This window comes from Cervus canadensis, chromosome 2 (assembly GCF_019320065.1).
Source record: "Cervus canadensis isolate Bull #8, Minnesota chromosome 2, ASM1932006v1, whole genome shotgun sequence".
Lineage (NCBI taxonomy): Eukaryota > Metazoa > Chordata > Mammalia > Artiodactyla > Cervidae > Cervus > Cervus canadensis.
This window is the reverse complement of record NC_057387.1, coordinates 98,379,347-98,401,448: the sequence shown is the minus strand read 5'-3', so window position 1 is coordinate 98,401,448 and position 22,102 is coordinate 98,379,347. Positions and strand designations below refer to the sequence as shown.

At 41.9% G+C, this 22,102-nt stretch overlaps 1 protein-coding gene across 5 annotated transcripts in view; it reads right to left on the bottom strand.

Moving 5' to 3' along the window:
* ZMYND12 (zinc finger MYND-type containing 12) overlaps nt 1–22,102 on the bottom strand; it is a 30,889-nt gene that overhangs the window by 3,863 nt on the left and 4,924 nt on the right. For 4 of the 5 annotated variants that reach the window (XM_043461685.1, XM_043461688.1, XM_043461686.1 and 1 more), the window contains exons 2-6: nt 17,065–17,206; nt 15,466–15,637; nt 4,897–5,066; nt 1,903–2,025; nt 181–292 (exon numbers count right to left, since the gene is read on the bottom strand). In XM_043461685.1, the coding sequence (XP_043317620.1) occupies nt 181–292; nt 1,903–2,025; nt 4,897–5,066; nt 15,466–15,637; nt 17,065–17,206 (719 nt within the window). Of the gene's footprint in view, nt 1–180; nt 293–1,902; nt 2,026–4,896; nt 5,067–15,465; nt 15,638–17,064; nt 17,207–22,102 lie in introns of those variants that run through there. The other variant, XM_043461690.1, reaches the window with a different exon arrangement.

Sequence of the window (22,102 nt, the reverse complement as noted above, 5' to 3'; positions counted from 1 at the left end):
TTCACAACACTGGCCAAATCTCTTTGATTCCTCTGTCTCAGTTTGCCCATCTGCAAAATAGGGAAGATTGCACGGATGCGCCCCAAGACAGGGACAGCTGTTCTCCCTCTGAGGGGCAAAGTCTATGGATCAGAAGAAATGAAGCCACTGCTCTGTTTCCCAGGAAGAATTGCCACTTACCCAAGCCAGTGTCAGTCTCAAATCGTTTGCCCAGTAGATCTATTTGTTGGATGCGAGCCTGTGAGAGGACTTGATAGTGATCATTCAAATATTTGTTCCAGATCTCAGAGACCTGTTGGGAAAGGAGATGGTAATCAGACAAGCAGGCTGGACTTTAGCCATTGGACCAGCCATTTGAGAGGGTGGAACCTCTGGCCAGGCTTTCTGACCATCTACAGACTCCCCATTTCATTGTGCCTGGAGGCAGGGGGAGCCCTAGGAGCCTGGAGGTCCTTGCCCAAAGTAAGTGTGACAAATGCTGGACTGCAAAGGGCACATGGCAGGCTGATCTGGGGACAGCCCTGGTGGGGTCTAATTATAATAGCTGCCATGTATGTACGAATGAATACCAAGAGGAGAAAGAGGATGGGATGAATTGGGAGATTAGGATTGACATATATACACTACTATGGTGGTTTGCCTGAGCACCCACTCACACATGTATAAAATAGATGACTAATGAGAACCTACTATATAGCAGAAGGAATTCTACTCAATGCTCTGTGGTGACCTAAATGGGCAGGAAATCCAAAAAGAGGGGATATATGTATACATATAGCTGATTCACTTTGCTGTATAGCAAAAACGAACACAATACTGTAAACCAACTATACTCCAATAAAAACTAATTTACAAAATAAGGTTTAAATATATTCTTAAATAAAAATGACTGCCGTATGTTGAGCACATACAACTTCTTTTATATCCTCCCAACATCCCAACTGAAGTCTTATTCTTATTACTCCCAATTCACAGATAATTAAACTGAGGCTCAGAAAAGTTAAGATCACACTTGACTCAGTAAGAGCTGCTATGTGGCACAGCCAAGGTTTAAATTCAAGTCTGCCTGATTCCAGAGCTCAATTTTTTTTTCAGCTACATCACAATGCCTCGTCCTCAGAAGTGGGTCTAAAATATGAATAAACAGTCACTGCATGAGAGCCTATACCACATGCAAAAATGGTTATTTGCTGAGTAAAATGTATATGAACATAACCAACATTTTAATATATTAGAAAGAGTTTAAAATCTTTCACAGGTAAAGATGGACATTTTAAAGTACTTTCATGTTCTTTGATCCCTTCACAAGACCTTTCCACAATCAATTTTGCTTAAAAATCTAATCTCCTCCTCTATCCCACACTTCAACATGACCACCTTAGCTTGCTGCTAGGGATATGACAGAGCATGTATGTGTGTATATTAGTTGCTCAGTCGTGTCTGACTCTTTGCGACCCCACGGACTGTAGCCTGCCAGGCTTCTCTCTCTATAGGATTCTCCAGGAAAGAATACTGGAGTGAATTACCATTCCCTTCTCTGGAAGATCTTCCCAACCCAGGGATCAAGCCCTGGTCTCCTGCATCACAGGTAGATTCTTTACCGTTTGAGCTACAGCGAAGTCCTATGACAGAGTATGTGGAAGTCTGTTTGGAGGGGTTTGGTTCTTATTGACCCATAATTTGTTATTTGCTAACTGCTCTATGGATGCTAAGGACTAAACTATTCTGGTAGAGGAGAAACAGAAAGAAAGAGAAGTGGAATATGTCATGCTATTAAGGTATGTGACCTTGGGCCAGTCACTTCATTCTGTCTGTGTCTTGAATTTCTCATGAATGGTCTGACACCAGGTTCAAGATATAAGGCCTAAGTATCAAGGCTCAGCTCCCGTATTCCCAACTCACTTTGGTGTACAATGTGTCTGCCAGGTCCAACTTTTTAAGGCCATTGAAGATGTTGGCCAGGTGGAAGTAGCCACCTGAGGCTCTGATGTGCTCTGTTCCAAATGCACAACTGGCAAAATAAATCTAGAAGGAAGAGAGAGAGTGTTTGAGTTTTCTTTGTAAATCATGTGTCTAATAAAGGACATGTATCCAGAGTCTATAAAGAATTTTTACAACGCTTCATTTAAAAATGGGCAAAGGATCTGAACAGACAAGTCACCAAAAAGATACACCAATGACTAATAAGTACATGAAATAATGCTCAGTATGATTAATCACTGAGGAAATGCAAAATCGAACCCACAATGAGCTACGTCTTTAAACACACACAGTAATGACTCTAATTAAAGACAGAAAATAACACATATTGACAAAGACATGGCAAAAATGGAACCCTCTTGTCCACTGCTGGTGGGAACATAAAATGATGCAGCCTCTGTGGAAAACAGCTTGCCAGTCCTCAAAAAATTAAACATAGTTTAATCACATGACCCAGCAACTCTATCCTTAGGCATATACCCAAGAGAAATAAAAACATTCCCTGACAGCTCAGTTGGTAAAGATTCCACCTGCAATGCAGGAGACCCCAGTTTGATTCCTGGGTCGAGAGATCCACTGGAGAAGGGATAGGCTACCCTCTCCAGTATTCTTGGGCTTCCCTTGTGGCTCAGCTGGTAAAGAATCCACCAGCAATGCGGTAGACCTGGGCTTGATCCCTGGGTTGGGAAGATCCCCTGGAGAAGGGAAAGGTTACCCACTCCAGTATTTTGGCCTGGAGAATTCCAGGGACTGTATAGTCCATGCGGTTGCAAAGAGTCAGACACGACTGAGCGACTTTCACTTTGACTTCCTTCACACACAGACTTATATACAAATGCTCATAAACAGTATTATTTATAACAGGCAAAAGATGGAACAACCCCAATGTCCATCAACTGGTGAAGGGTAACTGTGGTATATCTAGGTGGCAGTCAACTATAAGACAAATGAAGTATTGATGTGTACACAACAACATGGGTGAAACTCAAAATAATTATGCTAAGTGAAAGAAGTTAGATGCAAAAGATCACATATCATTGTTTAAATTAAATGTGTAAATTAAAAGGTAAATCTAGAGGGACAGGAAGTGGCATGGGAAATGGTTGCAAATGGATATGAGGGCTCTCTTTAGGGTGAACACTGGATTATGTTGGTGGTTACAGAACTCTGTAAGCTTACTGAGAAATCATTGAATTGTACATTTAACTGTACATACCATTGAATTTTATGGTATGTATCAATAATTTGGGTTTTTTTTTTTAACTTAGGCTAAGGAATCTGAGCTTGATCTAATGCCAACTGTGTGGTCCAGCTCAAGACAGAATTTGCTTCTGCTTGATCTGTTGGAGGTTGTAGAGTATAGAGAGGAAACACAAATAAAGAAGTGCATGAGCCAAGCTCCTAGGTGGAAGTATATGGTACCCTCACAAGTATTTCCTGAGGACGGTTTAATAAAAGGTTTACCTCCAGAGACGTGGAAGGGGTAAGGAAGCAATGAGAGTTAATGAAGCACTAGGGACTGTGCTATTGAGACTGTAACAGTGAGACTGGTACAGTCCAAACTCCTGAGAAAACCAGGGGAGAAAGCAGGGTTACGAGGGCCAGCAAGAGTGAGAGCTGCGGATGAAGGCTACCTGATGGGAGCTGTGGCCACGAGGAGCACTTGCCCTGCCGGAAGTGTGCTGGTGCAGAAAGGTAGCAGAGAGAGTAAATACCTCAACCTCTGTCTCCTCAGAACCTCCTCTACCATGCCTCTCACTCCCCAAACGCAACTGAGGCCAGAGAGCAATGAAGTCCAGGTTCCACAGTCCATAAAGGCCAGCCTTCCAGGGCAGAGTAGAGCAAAGAATGGATCTGGGGTAAGGGGATATGGAGAATAACCAACGCAACAAGGTTTCTAGCAAATTTAGGGACACTGTGTAGCGGTAGGCAACCAGAGGGAAGGTTGCCCAATGGAGAGGCTCAAGAAAGGCTCAGCCTTCATTGAGACTGCAGTCTGACCCCAACCTCATCCCGATTTCAGACTCAGGAACTCTTCTTTCTGGTAATATTGTCCAATGTGCTGTTCTAGGTTGCTTCAGTCATGAACAACTCTTTGCGACCCTATGGACTGTAGTCCACCACGCTCCTCTATCTATGGGATTCTCCAGGCAAGAACACTAGAGTGGCTTGCCATGCCCTCCTCCTGGGGATCTTCCTCACCCAGGGAATGAATTCGTGTCTCTTACGTCTCCTGCATTGGCAGGTGGGTTCTTTACCACTAGTGCCACCTGGGAAGTCCCAATATGGTCCAATATTGAAATCCTAATAGAAACCTTTGGAAGAATAGCTCAGTCATCACCCACATCATCTTGTCTAACCATGTACAGAGTTCTATAGTTTACAAATGACTTTCACACAACTCCAGGTCATTTAAATGTAATAACCACACTCTGAAGTAAAGATGTTGATGTTACTTATAAAAATAATAGCCAAAGTACTGCACATGCCCTGCTGTCTTATTCATCTCTGCAATGACCCAGTGAGGCAGAGACTGGCTTATGGTTTCTGTCTTACAGGTGATGAATGACATGAAATAATTTATCCAAGTCTATGTGTCTGGTGAAAAGACACCACTAGAATGAGAAGGAAAGCCCATAAAGCATCTTAATCAGGATGCTCTTCTGCCTCCCTTTATCATCCTTGGAGCAACTGAGGCTTGGGAAGTGATGTGATGTGGACAAGGATGTACAGACAAAAAGTGGAAAGTCCTGAACTCAGGTTGCTAGAATTGTGTTCTTGCTAATAGTCCACCAAACAAACAGTTGTAAACAGAAAGTGTCAGAGAAATGCTCAGTAAAAAGAAAACAGCAATAAACAAAAACCAAACAGAGGTGTTCTCAGAAACATTCAGGTGTCGTAATGTAGCTTGTTTACATCATTGGCCAGATGATAGCGGGCTTCCTCATAGTTTTCCTTAGCCATGTAGAGAAGTCCCAGGTTCCGATGCAGTAAGGAGTGGATGGCATAACTACATTCGGTTGATTTGAGGACTGTCCACTGAGCTTGGGATAGATATTCCTCAGCCTGGACGACCCGGCCCAGACCTGCCCAAAAGAAATAAAGATTGCAATTCATATCCTGGCCAGAGAACACAAGATGAAAGATGAGTCATCACTCATACACTCACTCATTGACTTAAATACTGATTGACACACAAAAACCTGTACATGAATGTTTTTAGCAGCCTATTCATAATAGCCAAAATATAGAATTTAAATGTTCACCAACTGATGAGTAAATATACAAAATATGGTCTTTCCATATTCGTGAGTGGCATATCATTCAGACACAAAAGGAATGAAGTACTGATACATATTACAACACAGATGAACCTTGCAAACATTGTATGAGTGAAAGAAGTCAGAGACAAAAAGCCATACATTGTACGATTCTGTTGATAAAAATTTCTAGAATAGGTAAACCCATAGAGACAGAAAGTGGATTAGTAACTGGCCAGGGACTGTACTCCAATATTGTGGCCACCAGATGTGAAGAGCCACCTCATTGGAAAAGACCCTGATGCTGGGAAAGATTGAAGGCAGGAGGAGAAAGGGACAACAGAGGATAAGATGATTGGATGGCATCATCCACTCAATGGACGTGAGTGTGAGAAAACTCCAGGAGATAGCGAAGGACAGGGGAGCCTGGCATGCTGCAGTTCATGGGGTCACAAAGAGTAGGACATGACTGAGCAACTGAACAGCAAAAACAGGGACTGTGGGCATGGGGACTGAGGTGTGACTGCCGATGGTATTGGGTTTCACTTTGGGGTAACAAAAATGTTCCCGAATTAGATGTGATAATAGTTGCACAATCTTGTGAACACACTAAAGCTACAGAATGGTACTTTATTTATTTATTTTTTTTTCAGAATGGTACTTTAGAAGGGTGAATTTTACAGTACGTGGACTATATCTCAATTTAAAAATATATGTATATTCATATTCAATACCTTCCATGTGCCTTGTGTGAAGTGATAGGAATTCAAAGATGAAATTTTACAGGGAATGAATGAGTGACATGGAAACAAGAATATTCATTGTTGTTGTTCAGTCGCTCAGTTGTGTCCGACTCTTTGTGACCCCATGGACTGCAGCATGCAAGGCTTCCCTGCCCCTCACCATCTCTCAGAGTTTGCTCAAACTCATGTCCATTGAGTCAGTGATGCCATCCAACCATCTTCTCCTCCTGCTTCAGTCTTTCCCAGCATCAGGGTCTTTTCTAATGAGTCAGCTCTTCACATCAGGTGGCCAAAGTTTGGAAGCTTCAGCTTCAGCATCAGTCCTTCCAGTGAATATTCAGGACTGATTTCCTTAAGGATTGACTGGTTTGATCTCCTTACAGCCCAAGGGACTCTCAAGAGTCCTCTCCAACACCACATACAGTTCAAAAGCATCAATTCTTCGACGCTCAGCCTTCCTTATGGTCCAACTCTCACATTCATACATGATTACTGGAAAAACCATAGCTTTGACAAGATGGATCTTTGTTGGCAAAGTAATGTCTCTGCTTTTTAATATGCTGTCTATGTTGGTCATAGCTTTCCTTCCAAGGAGCAAGCATCTTCTAATTTGATGGCTGCAGTCACCAACTGCAGTGATTTTGGAGCCCAGGAAAATAAAGTCTTCCACTGTTTGCATTGTTTCCCTATGTATTTGCCATGAAGAGATGGGACCAGATGCCATGATCTTAGTACTTTGAATATTGAGTTTTAAGCCAGCTTTTTCACTCTCCTCTTTCACCTTCATCAAGAGGCTCTTTAGTTCTTCTTCGCTTTCAGTCATAAAGGTGATGTCATCTGCATATCTGAGGTTATTTCTCCCGGCAATCTTGACTCCAGCTTGTGCTTCATCCAGTCCGGCATTTCACATGATGTACTCTGCATATAAGTTAAATAAGCAGGGTGCCAATATACAGCCTTGATGTACTATTTTCCCAATTTGGAATCAGTGCATTGTTCCATGACCAGTTCTAACTGTTGCTTCTTGATCTGCATACAGGTTTCTGAGGAGGCAAGTAAGGTGGTCGGTATTCCCATCTTTTTAACAATTTTGCACAGCTTGTTCTGAGCCACACAGTCAAAGGCTTTAGCATAAGGAAGCAGATGTTTTACTAGAATTCTCTTGCTTTTTCTATGATCCAATGGGTGTTGGCAGTTTGATTTCTGGTTCCTCTGCCTTTTCTAAATCCAGCTTGAACATCTGGAAGTTCTCGTTCATGTAATGTTGAAGCTTAGCTTGGAGAATTGTGAGCATTACTTTGCTAGTTGTGAGATGAGTGCAATTTTGTGGTAGTTTGAACATTCTTTGGCACTGCCTTTCTTTGGGGTTAGAATGAAAACTGACCTTTTCCAGTCCTGTGGCCACTGCTGAGTTTTCCAAATTTGCTGACATATTGAGTGCAGCACTTTAACAGCATCATCTTTTAGGATTTGAAATAGCTCAGCTGGAATTACATCACCACTATTAGCTTTGCTCATAGTGTAAATAAGTACACTAGTATATTTGTAATATATACTAGCAGATTCATAACATACATAATATATTCCTAATATAGTGTAAATGCAATCATAGTAACATTATAAGGTTTTCAAGTAAAGCAGAGTTGTTGTTTAGTCACTAAGTTGTGTCTGACTCTTTTTCGACCCCATGGACTATAGCCCACCAGTCTCCTCGGTCCATGGAATTTCCCAGGCAAGAATACTGTAGTGGGTTGCCAATTCCTTCTCCAGAGGATCTTCCCAACCCAGGGATCAAACACGCATCTCTTGCATCTCCTGCATTGTCAGATGGATTCTTTACTACTGAGCCACCAGGGAAGTGTTTAATTCTGTGGATGGGGTAGAGAGGGACAATGGGGTGGAGAGAGGCGTGGTCAGTGCTTTGGACTGAATGTTTGTGTTCTTGAAATTCATATACTGGAGCCCTAATCCCCAGTGGGATGGTAATTGGAAGCGGAGCCTCTGGGAGTTAATTAGATTATGAGGGTAGAGCCCTCATAAATGGGATTAGTGCCTTTACAAGAAGAGACATGAGAGAGATGATCTTGCTTTTGGCCTTGTGAAGATACACCAAGAGAAGGCAGCTGTCAACAAGTTAGGAATTGGATTCTCACCAGATGCCAGCTCTTTTGGCACCTTGATCTTGAACTTGTAGCCTCCAGAACCGTGAGAAATAAATGTTTGTTTAAACCACCCCGTCTATGGTATTTTTTATACCAACCAAGCTAAGATAGAAAAGTCTGAGCTAGGCTTGGAGGATGAATATGTTTTCCAGATAGTTAAAGAAAAGAGGGCATCTCAGGCAGAATTAACACATATGCAAAGCCTAGAGATATGACGTAGTATGCTGTGTTTAGAGAATTATACATTAGTCTGTGAAGCCAGAGCACAAAGTATAAGGGATCGAGTGGCAGGAAATGAGAGTAAAGAGGCAGGCAGGGCACAGATCATGGAGGGCTTAGTAAGTCATGCCAAGGAGCTTGCTGCATGTGGATAAAAATTAGAGGGTTTTCAGGAAGGGAGAAAGAACTGGATTTAGATTTAGAAGAATCCTCTGGAACTATGCGGAGGAGAGACCAGAGGGGAGGAGGAAGAGTAAAACACTCATCCAAAGACTTTTTAAATCATTCCAGCAAGTACTTGAAGCTAGTACTAAGGCGGTGAATAAGGCTGGAGTAAATAAAAAAGACATTTAGGAGCTAGAATGGGTTAGGTGGTTAACCACGTCACATGGTTAAGTGAAAGTCACCTTTATTTCTGATAGTCAGATATTCTTGACACCTAAACCTTTTTGTTTAGCTGTAAAGATATCTAACGGTTTCCTGCCTACCTGCTTGCCTCCTAGGGAGATTGTGAGAACTGAGCAGAAAACTACTCTGAGAGCATCTGCAGCACAGGAGGCATGACCTCACATGGAGTGAAGTATTCCATGTGCTGAAAGCTGCAGGAGAAATGGTATCAGTAAAGGGTAGGGCGATGAGGACCCAGACCCCTCCAAAGTCAGCCTTCTGTTCTTGGCATTTCCTCCCAGGCATACTTCATACGTAAGCACTGATTTATTCTAGTTGTAATCATACATCACTGAATTACTGGAGGAGAGGTGAGGAAGAAGCAGTCAACAAGAAGCAGCAAGTAATTTTGCCTGAGTGATGCTTACACTAAAATGGGAAAATATTAGAATCGAGAAGCATTGGCCCAGGATCTTGGCTCATGTTAATTAAATAGGCAAGTCACACTTTCCAACTGGATTTTGTCTAGAAATTAAGGGCTTTAGACTGAGGCCTTCTCAAATTTAAAGAAGCAAATGACTCTTAGCTAAGATATTTGCGTGCGTACGTACTCAGTCATTAAGTCATGTCCAACTCTTTGGGACCCCATGGACTATAGCTTGCCAGGCTCCTCTGTCCATGGGACTTTCCAGGCAAGAATACTGGAGTGGCTTGCCATTTCCTCCTCCAGGGGATCTTCTCAGCCCAAGGATCGAACCTGCATCTCCTGCATGGCAGGCAGATTCTTCACTGAGCCACCTGGGAAGTCCAGCTAAGATGTTTAAGCTCAGGAAAAACTGGTAGAGGGTATTGATATCTATTGAAAATTAAAATTTTTCAAGTCCAGGTCTCATTTATGGAGATATTGCTAGAAAAGGAAGGCCCCAGGCCAAGCTGAACCACATCTAAACAAGGATCAGTACCAAAGGAAAAAGTGTATGTGCGAGGAAAAAAAATGACAAGGCTGCAAATTCAGAGAGCAGGATATAATGAGGTGAGCAGATCAAGCTGTGACAAGCAGGTGGGAATTAAGACTGTGACTGGTGAGTGGGTGAGCTCAGGCATGCCCTCCTCCATACAGCACTTACCTGGAGAGGTGCAGGGATAGAGTGGAGGTAACAGAGACATCAGGAAGGGAAACTATCCTACAGGGCAATTTGCAGATTATATGCAGTAGAGAGAGAAAAGATGGCCAGTTAAGGAACAGTGGTACTTGTCTCAAGGGGGAGACAGCAGGCTTACACTGGGTTGTGGCAGATTCAAGAGATATTATAGTGGAAGATTTTGCAGGACTTGGTGCTGAAAGTAAAGAAACCCAGAATAAAAGTCACAGATGATTCAAAGGTGTGACTGGGAATCGCCCAGGGGAAAAAAAAGGAATCAGCATTTAATGAGGGCCTACCTTACACTGTGCCTTCCACTGGCCTTCCACCAGGTGAGGCCACCTGCATTTGTGATTACATCTGCAAACCCTATGAAAGAAATATCTGAGAAGGAAATCATATGCCTTCAGTTAGTCTAAGTGCATCAGATCTGTTCAGTCTCTACCAGTCTGCCAGATGCTCATTGCATGCTGCAGTCCTGACCTCAAGGAGTTTACAGTCCAGTTAAATCGTTACACAATAAAGAAACAAAAAGTGAAGTGCTAGGAAGGAAATGAACAGAACAGTTATCAAAAAAGGCAGAAAGAAACCTACTTTGGATGATTACGGGAGACATCTCTGAGAAGGTGGTGTTTAACCAGATGCCTGAATGTTGAATGGAATCAGCCATGTAAGAGGGAGAAACAAGCATTCCAGGCAATGTGTGAGAGAGCCCTAAGGTAAGACAAAGCTTGATGACTGGGTTCCCACAACTAGTGAGGAGATGAAATTTAAACCTAGGTTCTCCCAGTTCCAAAGTGCTGACTAGAGTGAGGGAAGGTGAGTAAAGTGGCTCCTCTTTGAAGTGTTACTGAAAATGTCATTTTCCAGTGGGTTAAAATTCCAAAGTTTTACTTTAAAAAATAAAAAAAAGATGAATGCCTGTAATTTTTCCATTCCAGTCTGGAGGAATCTCTAAGATGGGAGAGGAATGTGGCGGGGGCGGCGGCATGTGATTTATTTAGACTTTCAAAAAGGTTGGTAAGGTTATAAATCAGTATCGGTGGGAGTTATAATGAAACCTTCCATCTAGACAGCACTTTCCTGCTTGCAAAGCACTTTCATGTTCATTACACACAAATTCATTTAATCCTCAAAACAGTCCTGTGAAGAGGACTCAGGCTCAACAAATGCTTACAGGGTTCCCATTTAGGTGTCAGGTCCTGTGAGAGGGTTTTAGAGTGCCTTCTCTACACTAAGTACTGTTCTCGATGTAAAGACACTATGATGAGTAAGAATATACACAGTCCCAGGTCCCCCTGAACTTATGGTCTATCGCAGGAGAGGGACTTGAATTAAATAAGCTCATCAACAATGTTGTTCTTGTTTAATTACTAAGCCATGTCAGACTCTTCTGCAACCCCATACACTGTAGCCGGTCAGGTTTCTCTGTCCGTGGGATTTCCCAGGCAACAAAAACGGAATGGGCCGCCATTTCCTTCTCCAGGGAATCTTTCCAACCCAGGGATCAACCTCGCATCTCCTGCATTGGCAGGCAGATTCTTTACCACTGAGCCACCATGGAAGCCCCATCAACAAATGTATAATTATTATCAAGGTAAGTGCCCAGAAAAAAGAAAGATGTTTCTAATTGCATACACAAAAAAAGAGAATCGACTCAGTCTGGGAGCTTGGGAAAGGGTTGTAGATGGGAGTGGTGACTCAAGCTGAGCCTGAAGGATGAATAGGAGTTAGTCAGGTGAGGGGGAGGGGAGGAGAAGTGGGGAGAGTAGCTAGAGAAGAACCTTCGAGAACAAGGAAGCATCGCAATGCCAACGAGAGAAGGTCAACGCAACTGAAAGGGAGAGAGAAGATGAGAGGTGAGGTAGAGAATTCATAAAGGCTGGACCAAGCATGGGCTAACAGGTTGCTTTGGGAACTTGGTCTTTATTTATTGGAGTGACTTGGTCACATTTTGTTTAGAGACCAGATTAGAGGGAGGCCGGGGAAGACTGCAGAGGCCAGTTGGCAGGGAGTAATTCAGATGAGAGATGACAGGATTTAGGCTAGGGTGACTTTTCAAATATTCCATAACGAGTCAGTGTCAGAGATAAACAGAGCCTAGGCTGTATTTCCTTGTTCAGGGGTCTTCCACTAGTCATGGAGGAGGGACAGGCCAGAATGGGGAGTCGGACCAAAGCAGGATAAAAAGGGTATTCTTGCAGCTAAGTGGCCTGGGATGAAGAGTCAGAGTGCAAACCAGTGGGGGGGAGGGAATCCATGCAGAAGAGGCACCCCAGAATATGGAGTCAGAGCCCACAAAAGGAGAGGAGGGCATCTGCAAGGGGAAAGAATAGGATTAGAGATGGGAGGTTAACTCATACAGGGTAACAGATTAAATATATAAATACATCAGTGAAAATGAAAGCCAACATTCTCACTCTCAGAGAAGGGGACTACAAATATAGAATGGGAGAAAATGAGATTGAACCCTGTGGATTTAAATGTAGTTCTAGGGACCCAAGATCATATATAGATACAGATGTACAGAGAGATAAAGAGATTCAGTAATAATGTGCATATACATATACACATTCAGTTCAGTTCAGTCGCTCATTCGTGTCCAACTCTTTGCAACCCCATGAACCACAGCACGCCAGGCCTCCCTGTCCATCACCAACTCCGAGAGTTTACCCAAACTCATGCCCATTGAGTCGGTGATGCCATCCAACCATCTCATCCTCTGTCATCCCCTTCTCCTCCTGCCCTCAATCTTTCCCAGCATCAGGGTCTTTTCAAATGAGTCAGCTCTTAGCATCAGGTGGCCAAAGTACTGGAGTTTCAGCTGCAACATCAGTTCTTCCAGTGAACACCCAGGACTGATCTCCTTTAGGATGGACTGGTTGGATCTCCTTGCAATCCAAGGGACTCTCAAGAGTCTTCTCCAACACCACAGTTCAAAAGCATCGATTCATATACACATTATCATACACATATTTCCTAATTCTGTCCACTGAGAAGCCTGGGAATAGCCACACCTCACTAGCAATGAGTATGTCTAGTGCACAATTCATGGCTTCTAAATTCCATTTTCCACTAAAAGAAATCAGGGCTCCTTGCAGATAGGTTTCAGAAAGCAGGAAAAATGATCAAAGAACGATGGGGAGGGAATTCCCTGGCAGTCCAGTGGTTCAGTGCTAATGCGGGACTTCTCTGACGGCTCAGATGGTAAAGAGTCTGCCTGCAATGCAGGAGACCCTGATTCAGTTCCTGGGTCAGGAAGATCCCCTGGAGAAAGGCATGGCAACCCACTCCAGTACTCTTGCCTGAAAAACCCGATGGATAAAAGAGCCGGGTGGGCTACAGTCCATGGGTTGCAAAGCATCGGACACTACTGAGCAACTAACACTTCCACTTTCACTTTTCAGTGCTAATGGATTCCATGCTTTCTCTGCAGAGGGCACAGGTTCTATCTCTGGTCAGGGAACTCAGATCCTGCAAGCCTCACAGCCAGACACACACAGACACACACAACCTCCCAAAAAACAAACAAGAAAGAAAGAAAGAGAACAGTGGGGATGTGTCAAGGGAACACAGAAGCCAGCGTGATGAGCTGCCACTTGCCAAATCAAGGACAAAGATACTAATGGATTGTAACCCATTAAATAAAGTATGAAAACAAAGGTCTATCGTGATATAAATAAATATATTCACTGAAAGTTTGTTGAGGAATGGGATATTTATATAGTTTCAAATACCTCTCTATAACTTATTGATTGCAAAGAGAGGAAAGAGTAACTTTACAGAGAAGAAGCCTGACAGATACCACCTTAATAAAGTAACTTGAATATCATCAATAATGGAACAAACCAAAAACACATCCCAACTTCTAGGATGGGATGAGAAGAACACAGCATCACTTCTGTGATATTCCTGCCAAAGACACATCACCTGAGTTCAGTCATGAAGAAACATCAGAAAAACTCAAATTGAAGGACATTGTATAAAATAATTGGCCTTTAATCTTTAAAAGTGTCAACATGGTAAACATCAAGGAAAGCTTGAGAAACTATTCCAGAATGAAGGAGACTAAAGAGCCAAGGCAACAAAATGAGACTGTGGTTCTGGGCTCTGTCCTTTTGCTATAAAAATGTGATTGAGACAATTGGAAAAAGCTGAATGGGGTCTGCTTAGTAGACAATCGTCGATAATGATTACTGTGGTTAAGAAGGAGACATCTTTGTAGGATATGCACACTGAAGTAGTCAAGGCATAGGAAATCAGGTAAGCAGCTTACTCTCAGATAGCTTAGGGGGAAAGTCCTTTATAGTATTTCCAACAGTTTTACTTTTTAAAAAGTTTTTTTAAAAAAATAATGGCTGTTGAGATATACAAAGCAGTAGTACAGTATTGAAGGCAAAAGGAGAAGGGGGCAGCAGAGGATGAGATGGTTAGATAGCATCACCAACTCAGTGGACGTGAATCTGAGCAAACTCGGGGAGATAGTGGAAGACAGAGGAGCCTGGCATGCCACAGTCCATGAGGTCACACAGAGTCGGAAAAGACTTAGCAACTGAACAACAAAACTACCTAAAATGCTGTAGATGCTCAAAAATGTTCATTCCCCTCAAAAATGCTAATTCTCCTCTTGTAGAAACCACCATGTGTGCTGTCTGCTAAGTCTGTGCTCACTGCTCTCAGAACCGCCTCTCCCATCAGTAGGAGCAGGTTCCTAATTTTGTGTTTGAACTGTGTGACTCCAACACAAAGGTAGATACAGATGGATACCACACTCGAGCTGAGTCAACACAATTCTTTTTTTCAGGAATTTAATATTGGAAATCAGATGCTAATTAGTTTCTATTACCCACCTTGAACCTGGAGGATGTGTAAATTCAATGTAAATTCAGCTACCTATGGTATTTTGAGGTAGCTGTCTTCTGCAGTAAACAGAGGGTAGAAAAAGCTTGTCTGTAGAGATGGAAAATAAAGCAGAATGCAGAGAGAAACAGACAAGACCCAAGAGAGAGAAACAGCACTAACCTTGGCTTCTTATAGCATTCAGAGTCTAGTATCTCACAAAGCCTCCCTTCCTTTAGGACACTCCAGCGTCCTAATAAATTTCCTCCTTTTGCTAAGGCCAGCTAGCATGGATATGGGTTGGTTATAACTAAAAGTCCAAGACATCTCCTTCCCCACCTTGTACCAAACTTTACAGCAATCCTGTTCTTCCACAAAATGTGTCTTGGTGCCATTGCCAGAGATGGACATTTTGGCTATTAACAGGACCCAATATGTACTTACCTGGTGGCTCAGCAGTGAAGAATCTGCCTGCAATGCAGGAGATTGCCTGCAGTGCAGAAGACGTGGATTTGACCCCTGAATTGGGAGGATCCTCTGGAAAAGGAAATGGCAACCCACTCCAGTATTCTTGCCTGGAATCCCATGGACACAGGAGACTACAGTTCTGTAGGGGGGCTACAGTTCGTGGGGTCGCAAGAGTTGGGCAGGACTTAGGTACTAAACCTCCACCATCATGACTCAATGCAGCATTTCTTACTGGTTCCAGGGGGTCTTTGTCAGTTTCACTTACCAAGGCTGGCTTCGGCCAACAGCAAGTAAGCAGGCACCAGCTCAACTGAACTCAGGCCGTGCACATTCATGCGAAAGCGAAGAGAGTGCAAAGCTGCCGGGACAGCATCTTCATGTTTTCCTTCAAAGATGTATTTCTGGGCAACGGTGTAGCAGAGTTCAATCAAATGCTTCTGTGGAAGAAGAAATGAGGCTATCTGAGACATCTAAGGGTAAAAGGTAATGGTGGTTATAGGTACCCCTGGAGATAAGGGCAACACCTAACGACCTGGTCAAGAGCCTGTAGTGAGCCTGCCCACATTGAGGTGGACTTGAGACCCAAAACAGGTGATTAGAAAGGAAAACTGGACTGTGAGTTCCTCAAGGTCCAGGGACAAGGATCTTTTCATCATAGGTCAGTACTTGGTATAAATGAGTGCTCAATATAAAATTATTATGTTCTTAATAAAATTTTAGTTTAGCAAAACTGTAATGTTTCAGGGGAGTCTAAAACTTTCTGCCTTTCTGAGTTAATTTTGAGACAAGCATATTTTTCCTTCTGGAATTATCCTGCTTAGTTAATAGTAGAAATAACTTTGACTCTACATCATTCTAAGGCCACTCTCAAAGTGTCACTATACTAAAATCAATGAATTTTTGTTTTGAGATTTATGCCTTATAAAGCATTATTTTTTCATAATAACTGAGATGCTATCAATGCCATAATAATAATTTTCCCAATCTCCTTTATTTATTAACTAGTATATTCATTCATCATTTCTTGACCTTCTACTATGCACCTAGGCTCTTATCACAATACTTAGCATGTTTGGGAGCTATGGCTGAATTTTGTAACCCCAAAATTCATAAGTTTTTTTAAAGATTTTTTTTTTTTTTGATGTGGACCATTTTTATAGCCTTTGTTGAATTTGTTACAATATTGCTTCTGTTTTGCATTTTGGTTTTTTGGCCATGAGGCATGCAGGAACTTAGTTCCCTGACCAGGGATCGAACACGTACCGCCTGTACTGAGAGGCAGTCTTAACAACTGGACCACCAGAGAAGTCCCCAAAATTCATATGATGAAGCCCTAACATCTAGTACCTCAGAATGGGACTGCATTTGGAGATAGGGCTTTTTAAAGAGGCAGTCAAATTAAAATGAGGTAATGGGGTATCTCCTAATCCAATCTAGTGGCGCCTTTGTTAGGGGAGGAAATTTGGACACGAGGGATGTGTGCACACAGAGGAAAGACCACAGGAGGACACAGCAAGAAGGCGCCGTCTGCACGCCAAGGGGAGAGGCTGCAGAAGAAATCAACCCTGCTGACAATCTACTGTTGATCTTGGACTTCCAGCCTCCAGAACCGTGAGAAAATAAATCTGTTGTTCAAGCCCCCTATCTGTGGTACTTGGTTATGGCAGCAGCTCTAGGGAGCTAATGCTGCAGTGATTCAGTGAATTTGTGGACAACTGAATGAATGGAATTGAAGGAATAAAGACATAAAACCACACCTCTGCCTGCAGAGGCTGCAATTCCGTGGCCTTGCACAGACCGCCCCTTCACTGGGGCCGCTGTGCTGCACCCCTGACTTAGACCTGCAGCGTCCCACAGGCCCTACCTGACGCTGCTGCAGCTGCTGCAGGCCATGCTGCCGTTCTTCCTCCGAGTTGTAGAAGGGCATGGAGGTGCGCAGGGGAATCAGGAGCTGACATATCTTCTCGTGGATGCTGCCCCAATCAGCTCTCTGATGAACCACACCACTGACAACGGAAACACGACTTCGTTATCTCTACCTTGGGCTTGACCGCGGATTCTCCTGGCCCTATTGCTGGCCGGGCCCTAGGGACTAGAAGAGTAAGCTCAACACAGACCAGGCAGGGATCCCAAAGCCATTTCTGACACAAATTGCTCTTCCTTCACATGGTGATTGGGTGGGGTAAAGACCAGGGGTGTGTGGGAGGAGTAGTGGGATGATATTTCTGGGCTATTCTGCTTTTCATCTTCATTAGTAACAACAAAGACAATGTTAACACTGTATTGGTCTAAGGTCATTTTCAAAATACCTGAACAGTGAAGCTGATGAATTTAAGGATCTTTTTCTTAGGGAAAGGAGAGAGCCTCTCATGAGGCTCTTGGAGACACTTTCTTTATAGTTGGGGCATGGCTGGGAAGAGCACTGTGCTCCACGGGGGGCATTCGCATAGAACACACTGTGAATATTCTCCAATCCTAGCAGTGCAACAAGTGGTCTCACAAGTAACTGTTCAACGTTTTGCAAACAAACAAACAAACAAAAAAATTAGTTTTTTAAAGGTAAGGAAGCATGGGTGTGGAGAGTAAATAGCTACTCTAGGCCTGATTCCAAAGCCAGTATTTTTTAGCTCTCCAGAGAAAAGCATTGTGGCAGTTTAGTTTACAGCTTTTCTGACTATTTTACTTGCATATTTAATATTTTTTAAACACTTAATTGGACAGCACAAATGTAGAACATTTGCATCACTATAGAAACATTCTATTGGACCGCACTTCGACAGAGAGTCCACTCCCATTCCTTTCATTTTTTTACTCAAACTCATGTCCATTGAGTTGGTGATGCCATCCAACCATCTCATCCTCTGTTACCCACTTCTCCTCCTGCCTTCAATCTTTCCCAGCATCAGGGTCTTTTCCGAGGAGTCAGTTCTTCGCATCAGGTGTCCAAAGTATTGGAGTTTCAGCTTTAGCATCAGTCCTTCCAATGAATATTCAGGACTGATTTCCTTTAGGATGGACTGGTTGGATCTCCTTGCAAGTCAAGGGACTCTCAAGAGTCTTCTCCAAAAAAAAAAAAAAAAGAGTCTTCTCCAACACCACAGTTCAAAAGTATCAATTTTTTCGGCACTCAGCTTTCTTTATAGTCTAACTCTTAGATCCATTCATGACTACTGGAAAAACCATAGCTTTGACTAGACAGACCTTAGTTAAATATAAATCAAAACAGCAATGAGATATCACCTCACACTTGTCCGAATGGCTATCATCAAAAAAGAACACAAATAACTAATGTTGGCAAGGATGTGGAAAAAAGGGAAATTTATACACTGTTAGTAGAAATGTAAATTGGTACAGCCACTGTGGAAAATGGTATGGAAAATTCAAAAACTAAACAATAGAGTTACTATATGACCCAGCAATTCCACTCCTGGGTATATATCCAAAAACATTCATTTGAAAAGATACATGCATATATATATACATATATATACATATACACACACACACACATATACTTCCCAGGTGGTGCTAGTGGTAAAGAACCCACTTGCTAATCAATGCAGGAGACGTAAAGAGACATGGGTTTGATCCTTGGGTTGGGAAGAGCCCCTGGAGGAAGGCATGGTAACCCATTCCAGTATTCTTGTCTGGAGGATCCCACGGACAGGAGCCTGGCAGGTATACATACACAGACATACAGACACAGACAGACACAGACACAGACACACACTGGAATACTACTTAGTTAAAAAGAATGAAATTTTGCCAATTGTAGCAATATGGATCGACTTGGAAGGTATTATGCTAAGTGATATAAGTCAGAAAAAGACAAATACTGTAAGATGTCAATTATACGTGGAATCTAAAAAATACAAAACTAGTGAATATAACAAAAAAGAAGCAGAGTCACAGATATAGAGAACAAACTAGCAGTTACCATTAGGGAGAGGGGAGGGGAAACAATATAGGAGTATGGAGTTAAGGCAAACAAATTATTATGTATAAAATATGTTGCAAGGATATATTATACAGCACAGAGAATATAGCCAATATTTTATAGTAACTATAAATGGAGTATAACCTTTAACAATTGTGAAATACTATATTATACACCTGGAACTTATGTATTATTGTATATCAACTGTACTTCAATTAAAATAAAAATCTGCAAAAAAAAAGAAAATCTATCAACCATTGATGGATGTGGGCTTCCCAGGTGGCGCTAGTGGTAAAGAATCTGCCTCCTAATTCAGGAGACATAAGAGATGCGGGTTCTTTCCTAGGGTTGGGAGGATCCCCTGCAGGAGGGCATGGCAACCCACTCCAGTATTTTTGCCTGGATAATTCTGTGGACAGAGGAGCCTGGTGGGCTACCATCCACAGGGTCACAAAGAGTTGGACACGACTGAAGTGATTTAACATGCATAGATGTATGTGCTTATTTTTGGACTCTCAATTATATTCCATCAATCTATATGTCTATCCTTATGCCAGTAACACATTATCTTTATTTCTGTAGCTTTGTAGTAAATATTGAAATTGAGAAGTGTGAGTTTTCCAACTTTGCTTTTTTTTTTAGATTGTTTTAGCTATTTTAGGTCCCTTTCATTTTCATATAGATTTTAGGATCAGGGTGTCCATTAATGCAAAAATGACAGAATTTTTACAGGGATTGCATTGAATCTGTGGTGGTGGCTGTGGTGGTGTTGGTTTAGTCGCTAAGCTGTGTCTGATCTTGTGATGCCATAGACTGTAGCTCACCAGGCTCCTTTGTGCATGGGATTTCCCAGGCAAGAATGCTGGAGAGGGTTGCCAGCTCCTTCTCCAGGGGATAATCCCCACCCAGGGATGGAAGCTGGGTCTCCTGCATTGCAGGTGGATTCTTCACCGACTGAGTCACCAGGTAAACTATTTCATATTAAGTCTTCTTGTCTATGAATATGAAATATCTTTCCATTTATTTAGGTTTTGTTTAATTTTATTCAACAATATTTTGTATTTTTCCAGTGTATGTCTTATACTTCTATGATTAAATTTATTCCTTTATTTAAAGTGCTATTGTAAGTGGAACGATTGTCTTAATTTCATTTTCAGATTGTGCCTTGCTAGTGTACAGAAATATAGCTGATTTTTGCATATTGATTTATATCCTATAACCTTGCTTTTTTGTGTGAGGGTTCTTTTGGGATTTCTCTATATAAAGATCATACTTTTACTCCTTCTTTTCCAAGCTGGATACCTTTTATTTCATTGTCTTCCCTAATTGCCCCAGCTAGAACCTCTAGTACAATGTTGAAGAAAAGTAATGAAAGTGACATTCTTGCCTCATTTCTGATTTTAGAGGGGAAAACTTACTGTCTTTGACTCTTAAGTATGAGGTTACTATTGTGTTTCTCTACGGTTCTTTTATGGATACTCTTTACCAAGTTACAGAAGTTCATTTCTATTCCCATTTTTTTAGTGAAAGTCACTCAGTCATGTCCAACTCTTTGTGACCCCATGGACTATACAGTCCACGGAATTCTCCAGGCCATAATACCAGAGTGGATAGCCTTTCCCCTCTCCAGGGGATCTTCCTAACCCAGGGATTGAACCCAGGTCTCCCGCATTGCAGGCAAATTCTTTACCAGCTGAGCCACAAGGGAAGACCAAGAATACTGCAGTGGGTAGCCTATCCTGTCTCCAGCAGATCTTCCCGACCCAGGAATTTTGTTAAGTGTTTTTATCATAAAGGGAGTTGGATTTTGCCAAATGTTTTTCCTATTGAGATGATTATGTGATTTTTGTCCTTTATTAGATTAAGATGGTGTTATATATTGATTGATACTTTTATGTTGAACCAACCTTGAATTCCTGAGAGAAATTCTACTTGGTTATGATATATAATTCTTTTTATATTCTGCTGAATTTCGTCTGCTAGTATTTTGGAAAGGATTTCTGCATCTGTATCATAAGAGGTATTGGTCTGTGGTTTTGATGTTTTTCTGGTTTTGGTGTTAGGATAACACTGGCCTCATATAATTAGTTGGAAGCTATTCCCTCCTCTTTTAATTTTTTCAGAAGGGTGTGTGAAGAATTGTTAATGCTTCTTTAAATATTTGATAGAATTCACCAGTGAAATTGTTCTGGGCTTACTTCGTGAGAAGCTTTTTTTTTAATTACTTAGCTAAATTTCTTTAATTATAGATCTACTCAGATATTCTATTTCTTCTTGAGTCAGTTTCAATAGTTTGTGTCTTATCAGGAATATATTTCATCTAGGTTTTCAAATTTGTTGGCATACGATTGTATGTAGTATTCTCTTATAACTCCTTTTATTTCTATAAAGTTGGTAGCAATGTCTCCATTTTAATTTTCTGATTTTAGTAATTTGATTCTTCTTTTCTTGGTCAGTCTAGCTAAAGTTTTGTCAATTTTAACCATTTTAAAGAATCAACTTTTGGTTTTGTTAATTCTGTTTATTGTTTTCCTATTTTCTATTTCGCTCAGACAGTAAAGAGTCAGCCTGCAGTGCGGGAGACCCAGGTTCAAACCCTGGGTCGGGAAGATCCCCTGGAGAAGGAAATAGCAACTCACTTCAGTATTCTTGTCTGGAAAATCCCATGGATGGAGGAGCCTGGCAGGCTACAGTTCATGGGGTCGCAAAGAGTTGGACACGACTGAGCGACTTCACTTCACTATTTTCTATTTCATTTATCTTTACTGTAATCTGCACTATTTCCCTCCTTCTGCTAGTTTTGGGTTGATTTTGCTCTTCTTTCTCTTAGTTCTTAAAGTGTAAGACCAGGTTATTGATTTGCGATCTTCCTTCTTTTTTAGAGTATTTGTTTACAGCTATGAAGTTCCTTCTGGGTACTGCTTTCACTGCATTCCATCAGTTTTAGTATGTTGTGTTTTTGTTC